The sequence below is a fragment of the Pteropus alecto genome, unplaced genomic scaffold (genome assembly GCF_000325575.1).
Source record: "Pteropus alecto unplaced genomic scaffold, ASM32557v1 scaffold14, whole genome shotgun sequence".
Taxonomy (NCBI): domain Eukaryota; kingdom Metazoa; phylum Chordata; class Mammalia; order Chiroptera; family Pteropodidae; genus Pteropus; species Pteropus alecto.
Window position 1 is genome coordinate 48,227 of NW_006436810.1, and position 27,251 is coordinate 75,477.

The following is a 27,251-nucleotide window of genomic DNA, read 5'->3' on the forward strand; positions in this document are numbered from 1 at the left end:
GAGTATTTCAAGTGTAATGAGGCCCTGTCTTCCACAGGTTAAGAGCAGAGCTTTGTGCTTTAACACAGCCAGGCTGGGGGCATAGATGACAGTTGAGTCTAACAAGTACAACACTTGCTCAGAAAGAAGGTCTCCTCTCTCTTTGATGGAGTTAATGTGCTGATGAATTCGCCCATGGAAGCTTTGAAATAGCAAACAGAAAGATTGTTTTTCAAGCCCCAGGGTTCAGTGAAAACCCAGAGTCTGATTCCAAAGAGACCATGTAAAAAGGCCTATCCACTCCCCGTTTGCTTTTAGTTGGCCCTAATTTCACACATACTTACCCTCTGTTAGTTAAGTAGCGAGCAGCAGGGCTGTTTCTTGCAATATTTCCAGCTGGAGAGATGTGGTCAGTTGTTACTGAATCTCCCAAATTTAATAGCACATAGGCATCCACAATAGATTTAGGGGGCTGAAGATCCAAAGTCTAGCAAAGAATACAAGTCAGTGTTTGTCTGGGTTTTCTTTAACAAGTCACCAGAAAAGTCTCAACAGTAGTGGTCCATGGACTTGAACCAGATGACAGCTCTATTTCAACATACAGAAAATTCTATGCATTGTATTAGGGTGCTTAGAAAAGAAAAATTAATTTACTCATATCTCACCCTTGAAGGGAAGGCAAAATATTGGCACTGTTCCCTCAAAAGCAACAGGGATGCAGCTGCCAATAACATTCTCTTTCTTCATGTCCACAGAAATGACATTCTCTTTCTCCACATCCAGGGAACATCTCACATGTTGAGGACAACTGGAATTCTGACTTCTACTCCCATCCGCTTTCCACAGGGACCCACCGAGGGGGGCTTAGATTCCTTGCTCATCTGTTTTTATGGGTATACAGTTTAAATATGGCAGGCCTTGGGGATATTCTCCTGGAACAGACTCTCAGACTTCACTAATCTATGTCCTGGTGGCACTTGATCACCAAGGTGTCTCTACACAACCACACAGAACCCCTGGACAGAAAAACTCTAGGTCCACTACAGCCAAATAGCCTAGCTTCTGAAAACTCTCCCCAGCACTATTTGCTTCAGTTTGCAAGGCTTATAAGGAAATGGGTAGTCAAAGCCAGGGTATGGGATAATAAAGGACAAAAAGGACAAAAAGGAAAAAAGCCTTTTGAAGAACTCATTTTGTTAAAAAGTAAAAAGTCATACCAGGTTTTCAAAGAATGGCGGTGACTTAATGTATGTAGATTTGGGATTCCAGTAATACAGCTTATCTGATGGGGCTGTTAAAGCATTCCAGCTTTTATTCACAGTCTTAAAAAAAAGAAGAAAAAAGGCCAATCTAATTACATTCCATCCTAAGGAAAATTTAACACATAAACATAAAACATATATTCAAGCTAAGAGTACAATAAAAACCATTCTTATTCTAGTCACATATGAGTTCCTTAATACTAAGACAGTGCTGTGCTTAAAAAAAAAAAAAAAAAAAAAAAAAACCTTAAAAATACATAGACACTGTGACAGGCAGCCTCTAAGATGGCCCCCAAGGACCCCCATCCCCTGGGATTCACACCCTAAAGTGAGCCCCTACTGCTGAGTGGGGCTGAACCTAGTGACTTATTTCCAAGATTAGGTTATGAAGAGATTCTGCCTTCTGTCTCTCTCACCCTCTCTTGCTTGTTTGCCCTAATGGAAGTCAGCTGCTATGATGTGAGCTGTGAAGAGACCCACTAGGTAAGGCACTGAGGGAGGCCTCCAATAGCCACTGAAAACTGAGGCCCTCAGTCCAACAGCTTGTGAAGCACTTTAGTCTGCCAACAACCACGTGAGTGCCCTTAGAAGCACATCTTCACCCAGTTCAGCCTTCATATGAGCTGCAGCCCAGATGACACCTTGACTGGAGCCTTGTGAAGGTAGAGGCACCCAGTTAAGCCACACTTGAATTTCTGATGCACAGAAACTGCGAGATAACTGCTTGCTGTTTTAACCCCCTAACTGTTGGGGTAATCCGTTGTACAGCAATAGATAAATAATTCATATATATTTACAAATATAAGAAATAATAATCCAGACTGTAGTAAAGGAGAAATTATTTACTCTGTGAAGATAAGGGGAAGCAGACTTCCAGGTCACACATTCATTGAAAAGCAAATGACAGCTGCTGTGCACTAAAATTAGCTTGAATTTTTTCCACGGGTCCATTAATGTAGCCTTTGAACAAATGCATTTAACCAGTGCCCACAAAACTCCCTCAGACCATTTCCCAATGAGGCACTTGTGGGAGGGCACTGTGCATGCCTATGATCCCCATTTGACTCATCTCCCCAGACAGTCTACTCTCTAATTTTCAACCCAGGTCCTAATTAGTAGCCCTTGGGTCAGCCTAACACAGAAAGCAGGGAAAGAAATAATGTCTAAGAGTTTCAGAAAATAATACTGAGCTCCATACATTTTCTCCCTATTTGTAAAATGCACAGAAAGTTTTCTTTCAGCAGTTTGTTGCTTCCTATTGAGTGGCATTCATTCATTCATTCATTTTTAAGAATCCAAATAATTCTGAGAGGTGCATTCCACCAGTTGACACCACCTTAGTAACACACAACAGTGACATCTGAGGTCCTCAACCACAGATGACACAATAACCCAGGGTATCTGAGAAAAGAGTTATGGAGAGCTGGCCAGGTATCACACATAGCCCCAGGCCTTTCTTCTTGAGGCTGCTGCCCACTTGACCACTTGAACCTCTGGGGAGTGTGGAGTTTGTAAAAATGAGTCACAGGTCAAAAATGACTGAGAACCACTTCCTTAGTTTTCTGAAGAAACAAATGTTACTTCTATGGTTTACACCCCCATTAGCCTCAAGGTCTTCAGAGATGACACAAACGAGCAGGTTTCCCCTAAATACTTGGGGGCAGAGTGGGCAGGACCTCACCTCTATTTTCTGATAGACCTCCTTAAACATCCCAGGGATGACATACTGATGCTCCACCGCCTGGATCTCCTCTCTAGTTGGCCAGATATCTTTCAGAAATACTTGTTGCCCTTTTGCATTTACCCCTGGGGAAAAAAGTGCATGTTAGTGAGAAAAAATTTCATTTAATACTCTTTTTTCATTATTATATATAGTCAAGTCTCATTCTTTTAAAAAAAAAATATTTTTCAATTATAGTTGACATACAATATTACTTTCAGGTGTACAACATAGTGATTAGACATCTATATTACTTACAAAGTTATCACCTTGACAATTCTAGTACCCATCTAACACCATACACAGTTATTAAAATATCATTGAGTATATTCCCGATGTTCGACTTTATGTCCCCATGATTATTTTTATAACTGGCATTGGTACTTCTTAATTCCTTTACTTTTTTCACCCATCCCCTGAACCCCCCTGCCTGGCAACCCTCAATTTGTTCTCTTTTTCTATAAGTTTCTGTTTGTTCGTTTATTTTGTTTTTTAGATTCCACATATAAGTGAAATCAAATCTGTCTTTCTCTGTCTGTCAGGTGTCATTCTTTGCAGTGGTTATGTTCTATAAAGTCCATGCAAACACTGCATAGTGAATACTGAATCACTACTCCCAGAAGAAATTCATGGTTAGTTTTCTGAAACTCTGATCACAACATTTTTGTCAACAGATCAAGATATAACCTGGCTTTATGAGAGTTTCTGTTTAAAAACATCTTATTTAATAGGTGATGTTGCTGCATTAACATTGAACTCTGCCAATAGCTCTTATAACTCATGCCTGAATAAAGCCTATTTAATATGGGGCTAATTGGGCTTAGAAACACTATACAGCACTTCAGTACTATATGTGGGGCCATTTTAAACAAAAAAATCACCGCTAAAAGCACACATATGTGAAAAACATGGCATTAAATAGAGCACAAACAGGATACTTATTTACAGTATGACAGCTGAAATAAGAAGGCAGAAGACTGCCTTGTTTGATTTCAGCTGAAAATGTGCATGTTGAATGACTCAGTTTTCCCTCCTTTGTGCATGTCTGTGAATGAGCATGGAAGCATGATAAGCATTGATTTGGGGGTTAAAGTACATTTTTGTGAATAAGCAAATTCACAAATATCGAATCCACATGTAAAAAGAATCAACTGTACCTCTGAAGTTGTAATTTCCTAAAAGTAAATTTAAGGGAAATTGTTTTCACATTATCTAATCTGCTTCAAATGGATTAAGGAGATAAGAAGCAGGAAGACCACAGGAAAGAAGACAAAGCATCATTTTCTCTGAATTTTGAAAAGTTAAACTACCTGGAATGTGATCCTACAGGGGATAATTAACACAACGCCTATCCTTAGATTAAAACAGGAGACAGAAAGAGAGGAACTAAAGAGGAAGCCAGAATAGCAAGCTCTCTATTACTTTTCGTATTTATATCTCTTTTATCATCTCCTGCCCTTTAGTAAATTCTTGTGTATTTCAGTTTTGTCTTAGCTGTGCATTGGGGAATAAAGGAAAGACTCTCCGAATCTCTGAAAGTTCTTAGCTTCATTATTTCTAAAGGAAAACATTAATTTTCTTCCAATAGTATTTCCAAATTCATCGGGAAAATAAAATTGTAACCACACAAACAAAATCTTACCCAATGGCTCTTTCTCAAAGTCAATCTTGATGGTCCCAGCAATTGCATATGCTATTACTAAGGGCGGAGAGGCTAAATAGTTGGCCCGGGTATTGGGGTGAACTCGACCTTCAAAATTCCTGTTCCCAGATAATACTCCAACAGCTACAAGGTCTCCCTGTGTAAGGCAAGAGAAAAATCGAGTCGGAAAGAACAGAATGCCTAGGTTGCTCAGTTTTGACCATTTGCCAAAGTTTTCCCACCACCTGGATGTAGCTCTTTAAGCCTCCCTTTCACTTGGTCCTCTACCCTACAGGAAAGAAGAGCTCACAGTGTCTTCCCTGTGGTAGACACTCTGGGTCAAAAGACACAGAGACATGTTCAGTGGTTTCTGCTGATGAGAAAATACCAGGTTGGTCAGAAGGCGACATCATGGTTATTTTGCTGCCTGGGGCCTAAGAACAGGTGGGAAAGACTAAAAGTTGAAAGTTAAAGGAAGCCAGAATTGACTTACATGGATTCTATAATTCATGCAAAGCAAACCACATAGTATTTCTCAACGCTACAGAATTTATGGGACAAAAACTGAGTCAATGCACCATAGTTTAGATTCATTTGTGTGGCAACTTTTCTGACTTTGAACCAGTTTGCAGATTACCAAGAATAAACAATTTTGGAGCTGTCTGTAGTTAAAACCTGAATTTATTGGGCACTTGTGTCCAGGTACCACACTATCTTTTATGTCTATTATCATCTCAACGCTCACCACTCTACGAAACAGGTACTATTATCATCTCCAATTTACAGTTGTGAAAACTCAGGTACTAAGAGGTTAATGAATTTGCCCAAGGTTATACAGCTTGACTCCAAAGACCATACATCTAACCACATTCTCCTCCTTCCCTAGGCTTTCTTGAAATTACCTGTGTTTTGGTCACATACATGAAAAGGGACAATAGCTCTGAAGACCCACAGACTCCTTTGAAATTACCTGTATGATGGCTTCTACCACAGGTTCAGGCAAGGGCCCACTGTTGCCAATGCAGGTCATGCAACCATAGCCCACCACGTCAAACCTAGGTGCCAAAAGAGAAGCACAGGATAGAATTCTCAGCAAGCCCTTCTGCTGGGAGCAGTTCCTAGAGACCACAGATTTAAAGAGAATAGCAGTGCAGGAAATAAGTTTAGTACAGTGCTGTTTCTACTAAGCTTTCATTCTTGGGATCATTTTGATATATTATTCAATCATCCTAGATCATTCAATTAGACTTCTTTTTAAGTAAATTATAAAAAGGAGTCTAATTGGTCTAAAATTTTTAAAAGTTGAAATCAGATATGCCATTTATTGTCTCTATTCACTACTTTTGTTACATAATCCCAAGGACTTTTGACTTTCATGAGGCACATGAATAAAATCTGGCATCCAAATTAGGAGTAAAGGGGAAGTTGGAGAAACTATATCTGGCAGCAAACACTAATTTACATCAAGGAATGGGAACACTTTCAGCCGCGGTAAATAATGATTTTCATACCAAAGGGCAGACTCTCAGTTGCAGAGCCAGTGCTGGTCCATAGCAGAGAAAAGAAGCCCCCTACTCTAGGAGGGCGCAGCACTGCACCAAAGCTCAGGCTTGATTTCAGCCCCTGATCTGCCCTTCACAGACTCCCTCGAATGATGAGCAACTAGCACCAATGTCCACGGGCATGCCCTACTCTGCTGGAATGTAAGAGTTTTAGTCTACTCACTATCTGACAAAAGACAGCACAATTACATACCATCAGATAAGCTTATATCTATTACAAGGTGACATAGCAAGATACATGTGGAATACAACAAAAGCAATGGTGTATAAGAAAGTTCTCTCTCACCCAAGCTGAGACAGATAAGGCATGACTCCGCTTTCTCGCAGGTAGTAGGTGACCACACCACTCCCAGGAGAAAGGCTAGTTTTGATGTATGGCTTCACGGTCAGGCCAGCATCCACAGCTTTCTTTGCTAACAATCCTGTGAGATAGTAAACACAGACACCGGGTGGGTGGTCACCTACTCTAGGTGCCAGGAGAAGCTGGGAAAAGGGACCGACTTTCAGTCTGCATTTCCTGCTACTGCCTGACAAAGCTCCATTCATATTGGTACGTTCCGCTATTTCTGCTGCCTAATAGAAATCAAAAGCTCACTGGCCCGAAATCATTTACATGTAAGCAGTAAACTCAAAATTGTTCATGGAAATGAAGAAAGAGATCTGCTTTTTTTTTTTTTTTAAAGAGATAAACCTAAAACTGTTTAGAATATATTACAGAATGAGTTTTTAATTTTTGGAGGGAAAGTAATCTAATTATGTTTTATTTGGAAGAAAATTATAATTGGAAGGGCCCTTTCTTAAGTATATGAATTATGTACTGGGTGGTGAGGAATATAGTCAGTCTAGAAGTAAAAATCTAGTCCTCAGATATTTCTTAAAGTGGAAGATCAAGAGCTCCTGGGGCATTGGACTTTCAGCAAATACAGAGATTATTAGGAAAACTGGGTGCTCTGTCATAGGATATATATCACAGAAATAGAAAAGAAATGAGGAGACAAGCTGGTGACTTTGCTTTAGGAAACTGGTTTGCTTCAGACAAAAATAGCTTAGCTGACAAGGAAAGTTTTCCTTATGCACTTATCTACTTCATAAGGAAAGAACTATTGATACCCTTTGGGTCTAGGGACACAACAAACACAAGAGGAATTCTTGGGGATGCTCAAAAATCTGAGAACAAAAGAGAACTTATATTAATGAAATTTAGCACGTAAATATTAACTACTAACCAGAATTGCATAATAGGCAAGTGAGTATTATTATCGAGTGCCCTGTGCCCTAATTCAGATGCACTTGACAATATGTCTAAGACAGACTAAATTCCACTGTATAAAAAGCCTACCAGGGGTTTTACAGAGAACAGTCTGACAGGAAAACAGTTATTTTTCTTCTAAAGTATGACACAAGAGGCTTTATCAGAAATTCATCTTTTTTTTGCTTTCTTCTACTTTCTTCTTCTGCTTTCTCTGTTAATTCCAAAGATTATTATGCATTATGTATTCTACTTTATTTACCTTGTTTTGAACACTATGTATTGTGTAAACATTTCTGGGCCATAAAATCCCTCTGGAAAAGACAAGATTCAGGGAACTAGATGTAGAACTCAGCTAAGCTCCTGGGTCACTTATCCATATGGCCATGAGGAGGGTTTCAAATGCACTTACCTGCTCCTAACATCACAGATGGATTACTGGTGTTTGTGCAACTGGTAATGGCAGCAATTACCACAGAACCATGAGCAAGGGTGAATTCGTTATTATTATAGATAAAAGTCTTATAGTCATCATGATGATCTGGAGCAACCTGGAATCCTTTAAATCCTTGCTATGGGAAGAAAAAAAGAGAAAAAAAAATTTTCAAAAGTTCTCTTTTGAAAGAAGAAGAAATACTTTCAGAACTATAATTTTAAAGAATGATTCTTAACAAAACATAAATATCTTGGCCAGTGAACTCTGAAATGCTACAGAAAGATTACAGTTCTCTTAAGTCTTTTAAAATCTTTACAAAAGGCAGTAATGATTCTGATCTTACTGTCTTGAATTTAATAATTAGTTCCTACCTAAAAATGGAAATGCTAAAACTATAAATTTAGTTCAAAGTTAGTCTAATTGGGACTCTGACATTACTGTGGAGTTTAATGGATACAGACTGAGGTCACTGATTTTAACCTGATGGAAATTTAGAAAATGGTACCATTTTGGTCCGATTAAACTAATCGTGTTCAATAAGGCAAACAAAGTACAGAGGAACATTTAGTATAATGCTGATGTTACAAGGATAAAATTCATCACACATCTTAATCATTCATTTGGGAAATGTTCATGGAAAATCTGCATATAAGAGGTTATATCAGGCACTCTGTGGGATACAGAGGTGATAGTGACATAAATCTCATCCTCGAATGCACAGTCTGGTAAGGGAAATTAGACATGCAAATAATATACAGTACCAGAAATATAAGTTAAACAATATGGAAAGCCATCATCAAAAGGTTTCAGACCAAGTGCCATGAAAGTTCAGATGAAGGAGAGATGACTTTCTGCTCTAAGATCTGAGGCTACATTGCAGAGGAGCTGACAGATTTAAGATATGTAGATGAGGAAGAGACATGCAGGCAAGGAATGGCGCGAACAAAAGTACGATGGCTGGAAAAGCCTGGACAAGTAGAATGAATAATGTGCAAAGTAGATATGCTTTTTTTTTTTTTTTTTTTTTAATGCCTACAGCACCCGGTCTTCCTAGGTGGTCTCCCATCCAAGTACTAACCAGGTCTGACCCTGCTTAGCTTCCGAGATCAAACGGGATTGGGCGTGTTCAGGGTGGCATGGTGTGTAGACAGATATGCTTTTCAAAAGTGAGTTGAGTTGTGTTTATAGAGGGTCAAGTGCTCAAAGGAAGCTGCTTGGCTCCTGGCTAACGGGAGAGGCATTAAAGACTAGGGATGGAAAAAAAAAATGCCCTCACAGCCAGGCTTTAGGAAGATTCATCATGAGTGGGGCGAAAAGAACCTGGGCACCAAGAAACCTGGCTCAGGGCAGGGCTGGGCATGACTTCCACCCACCTCTCCTGGGCCCCTACCTTGGCTCCAAGGCAGCTCTCAAAGTCCTTTTTCATGTCAGACACGGCAACTTTGTCTTGAGGCCTCTTGGGTCCACTGCAGCAAGGTACCACTGTTTTCAAATCCAATTCCACAACCTGTTCCCCCAGAAGAAAAGGAACTGTAGAACTGACACTTATACCCACAAAGAGAAAACACAAGCCACGCAGAGCATTTAAAAGACCAGAACAACTAAAATAAACAAACTAAAGTACCACATTCAAAACAAGAAAGTTGATATTCATTTTAACACTTAAGGGATGAATTTCCAGTCATGAAGAGAGTCACTTGCAGAGCGTGGCACAGGCAGGATGCCTTGTCACCTCTCAGAAAGACATTGTAGGGTGGGCATTGGAGCGGCTGCCCAGTGTCTTCCACTCGCCCATCTTTGCGAAGCAGCGTGTATATCCTTTTCATTTTACGTTAGTCTGAGATGGGTTTTCTATTGAAATACCTAGACTGCTGCACTTTTTCTAAAATGATTTGGGAGGGATACAGCCATTAAAACATCAAATATCAGGAAATGGGCCTTAGTTTAATGGAATATTTCCTTCCCTTGATGTAATGAAAGAAAACGAGGGTCCCACATCTAGTATACCCTCTAATCTTGGCTGCTGAGAAAAATGTGGATTCAGTGTGCACCCTAGAAAGTAAACGAAGGTAAGCCGTGGGATAAATCAGAGCTAATTCATATGTTCACACCTCCATTTCTTTCCCCATCTATAATATCGATGAGCTTAGCCTTTAAATAGCTCTAGTCCTTCTAGTGAAGTCCTTCTATCAAGGTCTTCTACATAAGAGGAGTAAATCAGAGTCAAAAAGGGGAAGCACATCCAGCCCAATCTAATGGCCAGGGAGAATGGATGAAGTTACATTGTTTAATGTTCACAGTTCCTTATCTTTTTGATTTTTCGGCTCTTGAACACCCCGTTCTCCAGCAATGACTTGGCAATGGCTAATTTTTTAACTATACCACCCAAGAAAAAACATATATGACTAAAATCACAGCCTTGGGGAAAAAGAAACAGTTAGTGAAGGCGCTCCCATACCTGGGCAAAATCTGGGTCTTGAGAGGGGTCACTGAAATCACGAAACATTCCTACAGCCTGCAGATACTTTTTAATGTGCTTTACCTTTTCTTCATCACGACCTAAATGGGCATTTTAAGAGGTAACAAGTAATAAATATTAATACTTCCTGGTGAAAGCTATAAACCACCGCCTCCACCAGCAATTATGCAAGTAATATGCATTTCACTTACACACAACAGCTCTGCTGATACCTCAGCATTCAGGCTAACAGTCTGACTCTCTAGCTGATGCTGCTATTTATTAGGGGACAATAACTGATTTGTCGTTCCTACCAAAGAGACTAGAAGACTCTAGCCTCCTCTCTATTATGGTCTTAAATTAGGAGGATCCTAAGCCTAGTAATTGTCAGCGCACACCTATGCCTCTGCCTTTAACTGGCCACAGACTCAGCATTCCATATTATTATTGTTAAAATAATAATCCACCCTGACTTCTACCACAAACTACCAGCTATGAGCACTTTCTGTGTGCCTGGCACTGTGTGCTAAATGTTTCGAATGCATTATTTCAATCTTTAATCCTTTATCATGACCTTATGAGACAAATACTGTTGTTATTCTCATTTATAGATGAGGAAATGGTGCTCAAGAAGATTAAGTAACTTTCCCATGCAACGCAGCCAGTAAATGTCAGAACCAGATCCAAACCTGAGTTTGACTCCAAAGTCTTAATTCATAATGCTGTATCACCAGGAATATGACCCTGAATGCTCTGCATTTAATTCTTGAGACCCTAGTTGTAAGAGACAATACTCACAAAGTATGCCCAATGGACATGCAGTCTATCCATTTCTCTGACAATCAAATAAGACTGTTTGAAAACTTGACTCTTGAACCCACAATAGATCAGCACTTTTTTGTTTGCCTGTTTCTTTTAACTGAATTGTAAATGTCATCAGCTTTCAGCATGAGCCTCGTAAGAGCTGACGGTCTGAGCTTCATTAACACATTTATCATGACTCGTTATTGAGCCCACTGTTCATTACATCTCATGACATCTCTTCATGAACATGCACGGAAGAAAGTTCTCTTAGGTATGAATGAGAAAGGATTCTACTTCTCTGATGTGGTATATTTATTTCAATTTTACAGATGTTTCCAATTTGTTGTCAGATCAGTAAGAAGTTCAGTGGACACCTCTTGAGTCACAGAAACTAATCTTAGCTCTGGAAATATTTGCAGCTTTCCCCTTTTTCCCTCCCTTATTTAAGGTGATTCCCTCAACTATTTATTCTGTTCTTTAATTTCTAAATCTTTTTCACTTCAAATCCTTTGGGGATCACGGGAGGTATCAATCAATTTTAATATGGTTATATTTAATAAAAACATTTTTTAAATAAGCTTTTTCATCACAATCTTAACTATATCTAGAGAAAATTAGGAGAAGACTTGGATTTACCTGCAGTCTGTAAGATTCTTATGAAACCTTATCAAGAGATGTGTACTTGCCCCTGTCCTACTTTGCCAAAATAACTTGGCTTAGCTCTTACCTTAAACGCCCAAGACTATTAATATTTCACAAGAAACACTGGCCACTGAAACCCTTCAATAGTAAACACTGAATACAGATGAGAATGCACAAGCTTGTCTGTTCTTTTCTCCTTAATGAATTAGTTCAAATTTTAAGAGTCATTTGGAAAATAAAAGGTCTTCTCCATCTCTGTCACACAGAATGAGGTATTAAAAATAATTATTTCACGTTACCTTGTTGTTCAAAATGACCCAGTGGCTTCCTAGAACATTAGAATAAAATCCTAACTGCCCACTGTGGCTTACGAGCCTGTGGGATCAGGCCCTGGCCCCCGCCTGCCCACCTTCTGAACTCACCTCCCATGGCCTCGACCCTGGGCTCTAGCAGCACAGGCCCCTCTGCTGTCTCCTGAACACACTGTACCTCTCTCTGTCTTGGGCCTTTGCACCGGTGGTTTCCTATGCCTGAAAAACACCTCCTCCATCACTTCTCATGGCTTGTCCCCCATCACTCAGACATCTATTCAAATTGCACTTCTAAGAGCCCTTTGCTAACGTTCCTTAGAAAATAGCATCCTCAGGTTACTCACCCCCCTCCACTTCTTCATTATCTTATAAATATATTATATTAATACTTATGTACTTATTTTTCTCCTTCACTGGAATGTAAGCTCCACAAGGGCTTAGACTTTTTAAGCTGAACCTCTGGGACTCAGACTAGATAATGTATCAAATGAATGACTTAATGAATATTTAGTATTTAAAAAATAAACTTGAGAAATTAAAAACAAACAAACGAACCCTTTCTCAAAGTTAAAGTCAAATTTCTGAACAAATATATGTATAGGTATAGGTATATACATATACGTATATATATGTATACACACACAAACACACAGTTAAAAAATCACTGACATTCCAAAATAGCTTCAGATACAGTCTTTCATTTTACCTTTTAGACAGCTCTGAGACGGGTATCATGGAGTGCTGCCCCTGTTTGGAGCCTGGAGGCCTCAGGTTTGGATTCTAACTCCCTTATTTATTAGCTTTGGATACTTACCCCACCTCTCTGATCTTCGGTTTTCTCTCTTATTAGTTAATTAACTAATCAATCAATCTACCCTACAGATACATTAAGAGGATGGGTACCAGGTGCTTGGCACACAGCGGATGCCCCACAGACAGCAGTCACAATTACTTGTTTCATGCTATATAACTAGTAGTAGAAGACCACTATAAATATCTAGGCTTCCAGCATATCTGAGCTCTTTCTATTCGCCATACCATGTCTACCTATATCTTCTGAAATCTCAACAACTATTTTTTTTTAGGCGAGGCAGCCCTTGGTTGACCTCACAAATTTCAAGGACCTTGTCAGTTTACAATCCCATCCTTTATCTATCTATCTATCTATCTATCTATCTATCTATCTATCTATCTATCTATCTATCTATCTCTCATCTATCTATTTGCTTATTTATTTATTTTTAACGCCTACAGCACCTGGTATTCCTAGGTGGTCTCCCATCCAAATATTAACCAGGCCTGACCGTGCTTAGCTTCCGAGATCAGATGGGATCAGGCTTGTTCAGGGTGGGATGGCCATAGTCTCAACAACTATTTTGACTTCACAGAGAGAAGAAAAAAAATCTGTAAATCTGACCCAGTACACTCTGAGGGGCAGAGGCCGAAGGCAGTGCTCCAATCCTCAGCATTCTGTGAAACTTTACCAAGGGCCTTCTGTTCTCACGGTTCTACACATACCTGTCTGTATGAGGTACTTGATACTGACTTCATCGACCGGGAAAAAGGCGGCTGTCGCTCCATACTCTGGACACATGTTGGCTATCGTGGCTCGGTCAGCAATGGACAGTTGGGTTACTCCTGGCCCAAAGAACTCGACAAATTTTCCCACTACCCCAACCTGGCGGAGGTGCTGAGCAGCAGGACAGAAAAGGGTCAGAGTTGATAGACCATATCTAAAATGCAGAGCTATCACCTTGTAATTCTTATAAACTAACCTTGTGAGTAAACACAAACAATAAGTTAGCTCAAAATATTTTTGATTTGTACTTTAAAAAATAAAACTTAAAAAGTAATGCCAACTAAATATAACACGGTATTCTAGATCGATACTAGAACAGAAAAAGGATACTACTGAAAAACTCGTGAAGCCTCTAGTTTAGTTAATAGGGCCATAACAATGTTAACGTCTTCGTTTTGATAAATGTGGCATGGTGTTGTAAATTAACATTTAGGGAGGCCAGGAGAAAGGTAACAAGACCTCTCCTGTAAATCTAAAATTATGTCAAAACAGTTCTTCCAAAACAAGGTAAGAAAAAGTAACGCCAAAAATATAAGTAACAACATGAAGAAACCTCTTTCAAAATGGGAAACATTCTCTCTAATGAGATCCTTGGAAGTGCCTACAAGTGCTAGAAATTAAATTCTTTCAACCCAAATATATTATGACTTGCACAAGTTGAGTAAGTACGTGGTTGCTCTTAAGGGTGTAACAAACAAATCTGCTGAACATAGGTACAAGTCTAATGGGACCAAAACATCCAGAGAGTCTGACTTCCTTTTCCACGCAGGCCAATGGCCAGGCCTGGGCCTCAGTGACGAACCTGGCCTTACATGAAGCCACTTCCATGAACCGTGGACAACCACAGGGACAGGCTCTTTTGGTTACATGGAATTTTGCCAAATTATGTGTGCAAGTCTTATATTATTCCACATATGAAAAACAATGCACAGACATCTATGATAAACTATAGTGTTCAATTAAATCCAATTCCAAATTCCACAAAGATTAAATCGAAAAGAAACTTCTTTTGGCCTTTATCAGTATAATGTCATTCCAAATACCCCAAGCCTAACAAACTGTACAATCAGAAAAAATTCTATTTGTGATAATAAAAAAATTATTTTTCTGATAATCTTTCAAAATAAACTGGCCTCATTTTGCAAAGCAAGCACATCACACAGACACAAAAAGAATTATTTCCTAAAAGTGCTAAAGAAAAAGAGAAAAAAAACCAAAATATTTTCCAGCTTAGAGAAACATCTCTTGTAACAATGTAACTTACAATGCAGAGAGGGGAATAAAAAAATCAAACATTCATAGAAAGAGTTTGTTATTTACACACAAAGAAGAACTATGGGCGGGGAGGAGACTGTAGTAAAAGTATAATCACATGCATGAGAATGGTTCTTACAACCTCAGAATGGTTATTATTTCTAGGAATGGGAGGATGGCTTTAGCTATAAATATTACATTTTATTTCTTAAAAAGTACACATACAAGCAAGCTCTGGAGCAAACATGGTAAAATGTTATCATCTGTTAATTCTATGTGGGTAGGCATATATATGAATATAATTTTTACTTTTGTGTATTTGAAATATTTCACAATTTCAAAAACGTTTTTAAAGAAAAAAAATCCATGCAGTGACAGGAATAAAATAAACATAATTATCTAAAACTTAATCATAGAATTCTCCCTTATCCAATCTGTTTTTAAAGTCACCAACATACTGTTTTCTAGCATTTCCAGAGCACATGGAAACCAAGAGAGACCTCATCATATATTTCCTCTCTGTTTGTCACTATGACTCTCCAAAACCACAGAACAGGCAGCATATGTTACCTTGGTAATGGTTAGCACGATGTCAGTGGATGTTACCAGAGGATGGGGATTTCCCATCAGCCTGTAGCCAATCACCTGGGGAAGCACCATGCTGATTGGCTGACCCAGCATGACAGCTTCTGCTTCAATACCACCCACACCTGCAAGGAGTGGCATGATAAAATAATGCTTTCTTTATTTCTCACCATATCCCTCAGGCATAATTCAGTGTCATTAATAGATAACGAACCCAGTTACAATGTTGTACTAGAACACAGTTATATTTCCATAAAGAGCAGTATTCTCTCTATAGAATTTTTAGTAAGTGCTTCTCCAAGTGTGGTCTCCAAACACCTGTATCAAAATCCCCTTGCTTACACACCAAGTGGACTGAGGTTCAGGAATCTCTACTTTTAACAAATACCCTAGGTGGTTTATTCTAAATGTCCCTAATCCCTTATTCCAGTTCATTCTTCCAAACATAGGCATGAGGCACTTTGCTGGGCACTGGAAATACAGCAGTGAATGAAACAGACAAAATACGTCTCTGATACTTGTGGTCATGCAAATTCATGCTACCGGGATGTAACGGTATCAAAATAAAGGTACACGCTATAGAACAACATATATAGAAGAACACTCACCCCAACCAAGAACGCCCAAACCATCAATCATGGTGGTGTGTGAATCTGTGCCCACGAGGCTGTCTGGGTAATAATATCCATCTTGATCAAATACCACTCTTGCCAGATACTCCAAATTCACCTGGTGGATGATTCCTGAGCCAGGGGGAATAATCCGCATGTTGCGAAAAGCCTGAGAACTCCACTAGGATTGAAAAACGGAAAGAACACTATGAATGCCCGACACATTTCTGCGCAGCCCAGCTCTGTGGCGCTCCTCCCTCGAACCCCACATATCTAAAGAATCAACCACGGGGACCAAACTCTGCTCATACCTTTAAAAATTCAAATCGTTCTCTATTTCTTTCAAACTCCAAGTCTTGATTCTTCTGTAAACTGTCTGCCCTGTCAGAGAGAAAAACTTAAATGTATAAATTTTAAGGCTTAAAATGTTATACATCAAATTTATTGGTGATGAATAAATAAAATGGTAATTTCATCTGCAGGCCTGCTGGGTGGTATTATTCATTCATTGACATGGGAAAGGAAAGGTAATTAGCAAAGGTAAAAAAAAAGTAATTGTTATTTGGCTCAACTGATTCCTGTGATGCCATTAAACATTGTGGGTAGAAAATATTAAGTGAATTTAAGTTAAAACTAATTTAATCATAAAGTATGACTCGCAGGAACAGACTCAAGATATTTATGGTAACAAGAGAAGCTTAGATATTTATTTTTCCCCCCTCTTTAATTTCCACCCCCCAATTTCTACCCCTGACCTATGGATGTTGCCATTTCCCCTTAGGAACTGGATCTCTGAAGGCAGGGTGTCTCCTCCCACATGCTCGGGGCGTGTACCCAGGGCCGGTGCCCCGAGGGCACTCAGGGGGGCCTGGCTCACCCCGGGTATGGTCTGTGGCTCCACCTGGGGTGCGAACCTAGGACCTTCTGCGTGTAAAGCAGACATGCTAATCACTACACTATGGAGCCAACCCCAAGAGCGGCTTAGATGTTTAAAGAGCCCGTATTCTTATACTCCTTTCTCATCCATGTCCTCATTATAACACCTCTCCGGGCTGAGCCGTCTGGGCTGGCATTTTCATCTGCTTATGTTGGGAGATAGGAAACAAGCTATGCTAGGAGGCACAGAAGGTGCTCATAAACTATGTATCATGGATTGAGTGAACATAAGGAAGCATAGTAAAATTAATAGCTAAGACAAACCCAAGTCCAACTTCATTAATAGTTAACACTCTTAACATTACTAAGAACCCATCACTATTCTACATACTTTACACACATGAACTCATTCAATCACCACAATGACCCTTCACATAGGCACTACTATTACCCCAATGTGTAGAAGAGGAAGCCGAGGCACAGAAGGGTTAGAGAGCGTGTCCGTGGCCAGAGCTGTTGTCTGAACCCAGGTCTGATGGCCCTGGGGCCTCTACTTTAACCACTATACCTCTCATCCACCCTTTTCCTTCACTTATTGATGATCTGCAGAGCCTACCTCATGGCACATGTGGGGAACACAATAGTGCAAAAACAGCATGTGCACTGCCTACTTGGAGCTCAGAGCCTGGTGAGAGGTACAAGCAATTATGAGTGTGACTATCAATGTCACGATATGGAAAGTACAAGGTGCCATGGGAGCACTCAGGCCAGGGGTCAGAAATGCCTTTCCAAATGAAATCACATAGATGTATGCTGAGGGGTGAGGGGAAGTCAGTCAGAAAACAATAGGTAGGCACTCTTTGGGAAGGAAAGAACTAGAAGCATTTGTTATTTACAAAAAACACATTCAGTTACCATGCTGATTTTTTTTTTCTCTTTTTCTCTTGATGTGAATATTTTCCAAGAATAGTGTTAGTCGCTTTAATGAAATCAATCCCTGAGAGTGTCTTACAGCAGTAGCCCACAAACTATAGCCCAAGGGCCAAATGAGGCCCACCCAGCATCTCTATGTATTTGGCCCTCAAGCAAAGAATAGTTTTTAGATTCTTAAAGGTTGGGGAAAAAAAGAATGTGAACAGAGACAGTCTGTGGCCAGCAAAGCCTAAAATATTTACTCTTGACCCTTTACAGAAAAAGTTTGCTGATCCCTGATGTACAGAATGAATGTCTGTCAATGTGTGTATGTGTTAGAGAAGAGCAAAAGGAAGAAATAGAGAAAGGAGAGACCCTGGTACAGTGGAGCAAAGGAGCACACCACTCCTGACCCCCCGGTCAGCAGACCCTCTGGATCCTCTGGACGAGATGCAGCTAGCTAGTCCTCAAGGTACTCAACTCCACCATCTCACTAGTACACTGAGGGCTCTATCCTTCCAATTCCTACCTGTCTTTTCAGGTCCAGATCCACATCCCCAGTGTATCTGGGGCATCTACATCAGGAATATCTTGGGCACCACAAACTCAACAGGCAAACTCTAATTGCTTGACCTTCTTTCCTAAATCTCATTCTCGTCCTTGTCCGTCCATATCTCATTTAACGACCTCCTGTCCTAACATGTAGCAACTACAACTGTCAAAGTCTTTATTCCAGAGATTGCTCCCTAATTGGTTTCTCTGTCAGTCTATTCACCAGAATACTTTTGTACTGTCACCAGAATTGGTTTTCTAAAATACAGATTGCTGTGACCCACCCTGAACCTGCCAAATAAAAGTATAAACACCTTGCTTTAAAAAACAGTCCTACAATCTCTCCTCAGACTTCCTTTATAAGCCCTCTCCTATCTTCCCATCCAAGCTTCAGACGCACTGCAGTGCAGACCTCATATTCTCCCCAAGTCCCTTTGCACACAATCTTCTTTCCGTGCAGAATGCCTTTTCTTGCTATTCTCCCTGTGGTAAATATCCTTCAGTACTCAGAACAAGGGACACCGCATGAAGGACCGACCCTCTGATGGCCCGAGTCAGGATGATCTGCCCCTTCTCTGTGATCACTACATTCACCCACTGCATTAAAGTCGTGTTCACTAATCTCTCTTCTATGCTAAACTGTTTCTGGTATAGTAGGTCTGTTAAATGGATTTAATTTAAAAAAAAAGAAAAAGAAAAAAGGAAAGCATCTTGAAACATTATTCTTTTTTTTATTGGAGATTTTTTTTTTATTAGTTTCAAGTATTCACTACCTTGGTTAGACAATTATATAGTTTATAAAATGATCCTCCTAATTGCTCCTTCTCTCCTCTGGTTTTCCACCTAGCCAATATAATACTACTAACTGTTCCTTAGATTCCACATGTAAGTGAAATCATATGGTATTTATCTTTTTCTGTCTCACTTATTTCACTCAGCATAATAACTTTTAGGTCCATTCAGGTCATTGCAAACATTATTCTTAATCATATGTGGTCCCTTGGCTCTGGTGTCCCCATCACTTCTGCTGTACTCTGAGCACTTGTGAATTCCCATTAACTTTTATCCCCTTGCCTGCAGCACCAGAAGGGTATCAGAGCTTCTCACAGCAGAAACAAGGTTGGAAGGGGAATATTACCCCCAGAGAATGATGAGAACATCCATTTGATATAAATGACGTATTTACAGGACAAGGAGAAGTCAGAAATGCTTTGGTTGTTTTATATGTTAATTCCCGGTAAAAATCTATTTATTCATGAAAACATAACATCAGTTAAGCTAACTTTGGCTCAATTAACTTAGTTCTGGTTATTGGCATGTATAAACAGACCTACAATTCAGATTTTTATACCACTAACAACTTTCCTAAATTCACTCAGTCTAATGAGCTTTTAATAAGGTCTCTGAATGTGAATGGCCTGACAGTCTAAAGAGGAAAATTCTCCTGAGTCACATAATTTGAATTCAGATTTGTACATACTTTTGGATGTACTTCAACATTTCTGAATATTATATTTAATGGTACTCTAAAAATTCACAAACAGTATATACAAAGGAGAGAGTTTTCACACTCATAAAATCTAGTCAGAAATTGTTACAATATACTTGTTGGGATTTTTTTAAAATGTTTGTTTTTTTTCCCCCTGAGAAAATTTTGTAAAATATTACAATAATGTGTTAGATCCTCAATTCCTAAAGATTGTGTGAGGCCAATTAATATTATTCAAACCATGCAAAGAGCTTAGAAATATTCAACTGAGAAAATTTACCACCTACCACTCTTTACTCAGTTTTTCTATTTCATTTTGGGAAATAGCTGGAAATAAGCCTACAGTATACAGTTCCACAAAGTTTGAGAAATATCAAATTTAATTCCTTACAAACATGAGGAAAGAGACAGGGAGGTCAAGTTGCAAAACCAAATTTAAGAAATGAAAACAAAACACCACCAATGAAAGCACTTCTAACAGAAATAAGACTCGTGGACATGGAATATAGACTAGTGGTTACCAGAGGGTAGGGGGTGGGGGAGGAGGTGGGAGGTAGATGGGGTTAAAGAGGTCAAATATAGGGGGTAATAGGCGGGTGAATTGGGTAAAGCAGATCCAATATATGGTAGCTGAAGGAAACTGGACTTTGGGTGATAAACACACAATAAAATATACAGATGTCAAATTATAATGTACACCTGAAAATTATATAATTATATTAACCAATGTTACCCCAATAAACTTAATTTTTAAAAAAAGGAATAGTGTTAGCTAGATTTGAATATCAGTGTGAAATCAAAGTTCAGCTCTGGATTTGCTATTTTCAGAATAATGTTTTCTGTACTACAGTGTAAATGAAAAATGTCCATAAAAAATTGAAACCAAAGTTGATGAATGTCAAGGTTTACAGAGAAAAAGAATCACTGTGAATTTGGTGATGACCCAGAATCATTAACTGCTGAATAGTCAGGAGCTCTTTGAATTGTGAGTCCAAAGGCTTTAGACATTAAAAGAATTGCAACCCTGTCTTCACCAGTACTTTCCCTTTCCAGGCCAGCAAAATGAGGTAAATTCATCCACACCAATGAGAGTTTCCAAGAAAGATAAGGTTAGCCATGATTTTGTGAGGCTACTTTTTGTAACTTCTAAAATAGGACTTTAGGAAACATCCTTAGTCTTAAATAGGATAACATTGTGTGTACATATATATATTTAACTCTTCCCTCTGAAATCAAAACATTCAATTGAGATCATGTGATTTAAGAAAGAAAAACAAAAAAGATGTTGCCTAAGGACGGGTTTAGAGTCCAAAGGAAAGGAAAGAACTGGCAAGTATCCAGACTTTTTGTTCCAAGAACTGTCAGTTAAAGATAAAGCAGATTTTTCTTTACCCTGCATTTATTTGTTTGGATATTGGCAACACTAATTCGAGAATGACCAGTTTCTACATTTCTCTTGAGGCTGTACAGAACTCACTTAAATCCCCAAGGAAGCAAATAATGGTTGCCTTTTCCCCCTTCAAATGGTTTGTTTTGTATTCTTAAATGATATTTTATAATAAAGCAATAGCTACTTATTGTAAAAATAAAGAACAATTACAATCCTAGAGATAATCGGTTTACCACCTTCTCTTTCCAATCTTTTAATCTCTACATAACTTTTCATCATGCTGAGATCAGTCTATACTTGAAATTTACACCTGGCTCATTGAACTGACACAAACATGTTCCAAGTGTTATGTAGCACATTATAACTGTAAAAGTTACCTAATAATTCACTTTAAAGACATACCATACTTTAATAAATCGTTCTCCTTTGTTGGACATTTAGAATGCTTCTAGGTGTTCATTAATAGAAATAATACCTTAACAAACACTATTTATTTATTAAGCTTTTTCTGAATTTCATGTATCTATTAAGCATAAGTTTGGAAGTAGAAATTCCAGGACAAAGAATATCTCAGTTTCTAAGCACCTTAATACATATTGCTTTCATCATTTCTAATTTACAGTGCTTTAGTGGTGTATAAAAGTATCTCCTTCATGACACCTTTATAATGTTTATTTTCTACTCTTAACTATATTGATGAGAAAATGCTATCTCAATGATTTAATTTACTTTTTTATGACTTGTAAGGTTGAAAAGGCTTTATATATTGTTTACCATTTACATTTTCTTTTATTGTAAAATGTTCACTTTCCTTTTTACTATTTTTTAAATTGAATATACAGACTCTTTATGTTAAGGATATTAATCTTTTGTCCTATTTGTTGCAAATATTTTTTACGTTATTTCTTGTTAACTTTGAAGTCATTAAATCTATAGATTCCTTTCCCGCACTTTTTTTTTCGTTCATTGCTTCTAACTTTAGAAAGATCTCTCTCATCAAGACATTTGACATATATATCCCTAAATTTTCTGTTAAATTTTTTAACTTAATTTTTTTAAAGATTAATGTTTCAATTTATATGAACTGTTCCCTTTACCAAATAATTAATTTTCCTAGCACTGTATATAGAATAATTATTTCTTTCTTCACAGACAGATGATCATCCTTTATCTAGTTATACTTCTAAGTTCAGATCCCAACCTTCTAGCAGGACCTGGTTGCTCTCTCTTGTTGCATAATCTTGCAGTTACTTCTACAAAAGCCAATATTCTCTCCATTTTGACTTTAGGTTTGACCGTGTGACTTGTTTTGATCTAGGCCTCAAAATATTGTGGGTTCCTGCTTGCCCTCTTGAGCCTCTGTGATCAGCTGCTTTCTCCTTCAGCCTGGACCACCAAAAGAAACACACACGGAATGCCACTGTCCCAGCTGCCTTGCATATGTGCAGTGCAGTGTAAGCAGTCAACCTAGCCAGGGCTGGATGAAGCAGAGCTATCCTTCTACGCTCAGCTTAGATCAGTTGACCTCCTAACCCAGGGGATCCTCAACACCCAGGCCATGGACCGGTACCAGTCCATAGTGTGTTAGGAGCCAGACTGCACAGCAGAAGGTGAGTGGTGGGGGAGGGAGCAAAGCTTCATCTGTATTTGCAGCCACTCCCCAGCGCCAGCATCACCACCTCAGCTCCACCTCAGATCATCAAGCATTAGATTCTCATAGGAGTGTGAACCCTACTGTGAACTGTGCATGCGAGGGATCTAGGCTGCATGGTTCTTAATGAGAATTTAAAGCCTGATGATCTGAGGTGGAGCTGAGGCAGTGATGCTAGTGCTGGGCAGTGGCTGCAAATACAGATTAACTTTAGCAGAGAGGTTTGACTGCACAAAGACCATAATAAATCAACTGCCTGTAGACTCATATCAAAACTCTATCAGTGAGTGGCAAGTGACAATTAAGCTGCATCTAATGGCAGGCTTCAGAGTGGCAAGTGAGTTGATATACTTCAGTTGTACAGCTGCATCTGGTGGCAGGCTTAAAGTCAGAATCCAATACTTATTTTAGTCTATGTATGGCCCACCCATTATTTTATTTACTACTTCCATCAATTCCTCTTTCCCGCACTGTATACTTAGTCAGAGTTGTGGTAAGCCCACAAACTAAACTTAGCCAGAATGAGTAAAAAACAATACCACTGGAGAGCTTCTCTGAAAAGGGGGAAAGGCCCAGTGATGAGACAGCAGAAGACTCTAAACAAAAAGACTGCCAACAAAAAGAAAGCTGCATTTAAAAGAAAATACCAAGAGTCCTACTTAAATTAAGGGTTCATTGCAACAGGTGATTCATATTCTCCAAGCCCACTTTGTACATGTGGCAACCAGCTATCCAACGCAGCCCTGAAACCTTCAAAACTGCTTTGCCTCATGGAGACTAAGCACCCTACATTAAAAGACAAGCCTTTAGAGTTTTTTTAAAAGAAAAAAATGTGAATACGTAAAACAGAAGCAATTATTGAAGGCCACCACTTCATCAAATGTGTCTGTGCTGAGAGCATCATTCTTACTGGTTAAAGCTAAGGAGCCCTTTACGATTAAGAGTTTGACCCTGCCTGCTGCTAAGGACATTTGTTGTGAAGTTTTAGGAAAGGCTGCAATTCAAAAGGTGGCAAGTGCTCCTCTTTCGGCTAGCACCATAACTAGACGGATTGATGAACTAGCAGAGGATCTTGAGGCACCTTTGTTAGAGAGGATTACTGAGTCACCATGGTATGCAATCCAGGTTGACTAGTCTACTGATGTTGACAACAAGGCAACAAAGCTAGTTTTTGTGTGATATATTTTTCAGCAGGCTGTGCATGACGATATGTTATGTGCACCTTTACTGCCAACCAACACCACAGCTGCAGCACTTTTCAAGACTCTGAATAATTACATATCAGGAAAACTGAACTGGTCATTTTGCGTCGGTATACGCACGGACATAGCGGCTGCCATGATCGGACGGCTTTCTGGTTTCACCACTCAGGTCAAAGAGGTCGCTTCTCAATGTCTATGCACTGTGTCATCCATAGAGAAAAGCTGGCTAGCTGAGATATGTCATCTGAACTTACGTTTTGCGAGATGTGATTTAATAGGACTGACCACATTAAAGTACATGCCTTTAACTCACATCTGTTAGCACAGCTCTGTGAGGGGATGGACACAAAGCACATCTGTCTTCTCTTGTACACAGAAGTGAGATGGCTTTCTAAAGGCAGATCACTGGCCAGAGTTTTTGAGTTACGAGAGTTGCTCTAGAGCTTTAAAGAGTTTAAACATTACTTGCCAACCACAAAAGATCCCCGAACTGGGAAGGAATGGATCCATGACCCATTTGTAAATAAGCTAGGTGAATTGACTTTGTCCATGCTAGAAGAGGATCAACTGCATGAGACTGCAAATGACAGTGGCCTTAAAAGTATGTTTGAAACATTTTCAAATCTCCACATGTTCTGGATTAAAGTCAGGGTGGAATATTCTGAGAATGCCACAAAAGCACTGAAAAGTTCCATTTCCAACATCCTATCTCTGTGAAGCAGGGTCTTCTGCAGTGACAGCAAGCAAAACGAGATTATGGAATAGACTAGACATATGCGACACACTTTGGGTGGCAGTGTCTTCCATCACTCCCAGGTAGGACTATGTAGTTACAGGAAAACAAGCTCAGGGCTCCCACTGATTCCGCATTATGGTGAGTTGTATAATTATTTCATTATGTATTACAATGTAAAAATAATAAAGTGCACAATAAATGTAATGCACTTGAATCATCCTGAAACCATCCCCTCCTTCCCCCGCCCCAGTCCGTGGAAAAACTGTCTTCCACGAAACTGGTCCCTGGTGCCAAAAACGTTGGAGACCGCTGTATGACCAACTTGTAGATGTGTAAAAAATAAATTCTTATTATTGACTGCCACTGAGATTTTAGGGCTAATGGTAGGATTCTGGCAGGAAAAGAGAAGCAGATATCCCAAACGATATAAGAACGAACAAAGGAAAAGATTATGGAAACCCACATGGAGAGACAGAGATAGCCAGATGAAACAGTTACTTGGGATCAAAAAAACAAGACTCCAGTGGTTTAAAAAAAAAAAAACAAAAAAAACTTCAAGCTCTCTTAAAGTCAAATACCTACTTGTACTGACAAACTTTAATGGCAGAAATTCATGTGTTTTTCACCCAGACTTCAAGCTAAATTTAAACGTAGGCTGCTCCTATCCAAGAAATAAATAGAAAAAAAGAATTTTTAATTCACTGCCCCCTACCTCCCAAACTTTTCACTGGAAAATCTCTATTAAGTTTGAGTTTTTCTGAATATACCTTTTAAAGATTTTCTTCTTTTATTTAATTACATGCACACACACACACGAAGAATTGCATGCCATGATTTTGCACAAAGCATAAAACCCAGGTATTCAGTTTAATCTCTCACCTTCTGTTGAAATCAACCTGGATGGAATGATCAATTACAAGATCAGCAGGACAGACAGGGTTTATTTTCTCTGGATCTCCTCCTAACTTTTTCACAGCATCACGCATTGCAGCAAAGTCAACCACAGCTGGAACGCCCCTAAGAAAAGAAGGAATTAAACAGAAAATAAATCTGTTAAACACATATAAGTGAGTTTTTCAGCTTTTGTCTCCATTGACAAAATTGGCAATGAGACTGTCTCATCAGTGAAGCTAACGATGAAGGACTTAGAAAAGTGAAAAGTTTCTAACTCCATTTCCTTGAGCAGAAATCACCTAGGTAGTACGGGCCATGACTCAGCAGTATCTCTATATGCAATTTTATCAAAACATTAAAGTTAATAAACAATATAGTCTAAATAGAGAAACTCCAGTGAAGCTGGTGCTTAAAAACTCTAAAACTTTTAGTGTCATGACTGTTTCCCATTCACATGGTGAGTTGACAAAGACCTGGACAAGACATATGGGTTACATCTTCAACTTCAGACCGGATTTAAAAGAATGGATATAATTCAGAAAAGTAGGCTGTGAGTCAAATTTATAAGTGAATCCTTCCTTTTCATTATATTAGAGTATAAAATTTGGGTGCTCTTCCTTTAGAAAAATTAAATTTGGTCTCCAGGAGGAATATATTAACATCATGTAAAAATGGAAAGGTAGTATTATCTCAAAAAAGAGGCCTGATGGGGAACAAAGATTCCTGGGACTAGCAGGAGGCAAACTGAGGCTGAAGAGCAACAGATCAGGCCTTGTGAACTACACGTCACATTAATATTCCAAGGGCAGCTTGGAATATTATGTGTTTGAAACTTGGCTCCCTGGGTGATAGGACATGTGGGAAAAAAAAGATTCCAAGATAGCTCTACTCTATGTTATTTCTTTCACCTTTCGCTAGTATACTTAGAATTGTGATTCCCCAAGACCAAAGACAATGACCTTTGCCACTGGAAAGGTGCAGTGATTACACAACCTGATTTGCCTGAGACAATCTCGTGCTGTGTGGGATTAAGAGCCCCCTTTCATTTTCAAAAGTGTCTGGATATTGGGCGATAAATTATATGGTCACTGTGGTTTTTAGTTTTTTTTTTTAAAGCTTCTTTAAAGTCTGACAAGAAAGGCAGAGTAGAAGAGAGTCCAGTGACATATTAGGCTCACGTGAAGTCCTGCAGGATGACACGGGCAGGCTTAAATGGCACTTCTATGTTCTTATGCTGCATGATATTCCAATTTAGGATATTTTCAACATCATTTTTCTTCACCAAAAATTGATCACAGTTTCGAATGGCTGCCTCCAGGAGAACTCTGATAGAAAATGGTAAGCGTTCTAGGATAAAGGAGAAAGCATAACAAAACAAACAAAAACCATGAGACACCTTATTATAAGAACTCTACATAAAGTTCTTATGTAGAACTTTATGTAGAGGCATCAGAC

At 39.0% G+C, this 27,251-nt stretch overlaps 1 protein-coding gene and 2 pseudogenes across 2 annotated transcripts in view; all 3 read right to left on the bottom strand.

The window, feature by feature from the left end:
- Positions 1-27,251, bottom strand: part of ACO1 (aconitase 1) — a 45,344-nt gene that overhangs the window by 17,830 nt on the left and 263 nt on the right. For both annotated transcript variants that reach the window (XR_003046846.1, XM_006913687.2), the window contains exons 2-16: positions 26,975-27,143; positions 25,782-25,919; positions 16,406-16,475; positions 16,092-16,275; positions 15,469-15,608; positions 13,584-13,755; positions 10,309-10,409; positions 9,241-9,357; positions 7,827-7,986; positions 6,452-6,587; positions 5,574-5,658; positions 4,604-4,760; positions 2,923-3,047; positions 1,197-1,301; positions 324-466 (exon numbers count right to left, since the gene is read on the bottom strand). Coding sequence is in view for 1 of the 2 variants with exons in the window: in XM_006913687.2 (XP_006913749.1) it covers positions 324-466; positions 1,197-1,301; positions 2,923-3,047; positions 4,604-4,760; positions 5,574-5,658; positions 6,452-6,587; positions 7,827-7,986; positions 9,241-9,357; positions 10,309-10,409; positions 13,584-13,755; positions 15,469-15,608; positions 16,092-16,275; positions 16,406-16,475; positions 25,782-25,919; positions 26,975-27,143 (2,002 nt within the window). In the remaining variant the exon portion in view is untranslated. The remainder of the gene's footprint in view (positions 1-323; positions 467-1,196; positions 1,302-2,922; positions 3,048-4,603; positions 4,761-5,573; positions 5,659-6,451; positions 6,588-7,826; positions 7,987-9,240; positions 9,358-10,308; positions 10,410-13,583; positions 13,756-15,468; positions 15,609-16,091; positions 16,276-16,405; positions 16,476-25,781; positions 25,920-26,974; positions 27,144-27,251) is intronic.
- On the bottom strand, positions 8,880-8,999 carry LOC112481272 (annotated as a pseudogene).
- LOC112481275 lies at positions 13,311-13,429 on the bottom strand (annotated as a pseudogene).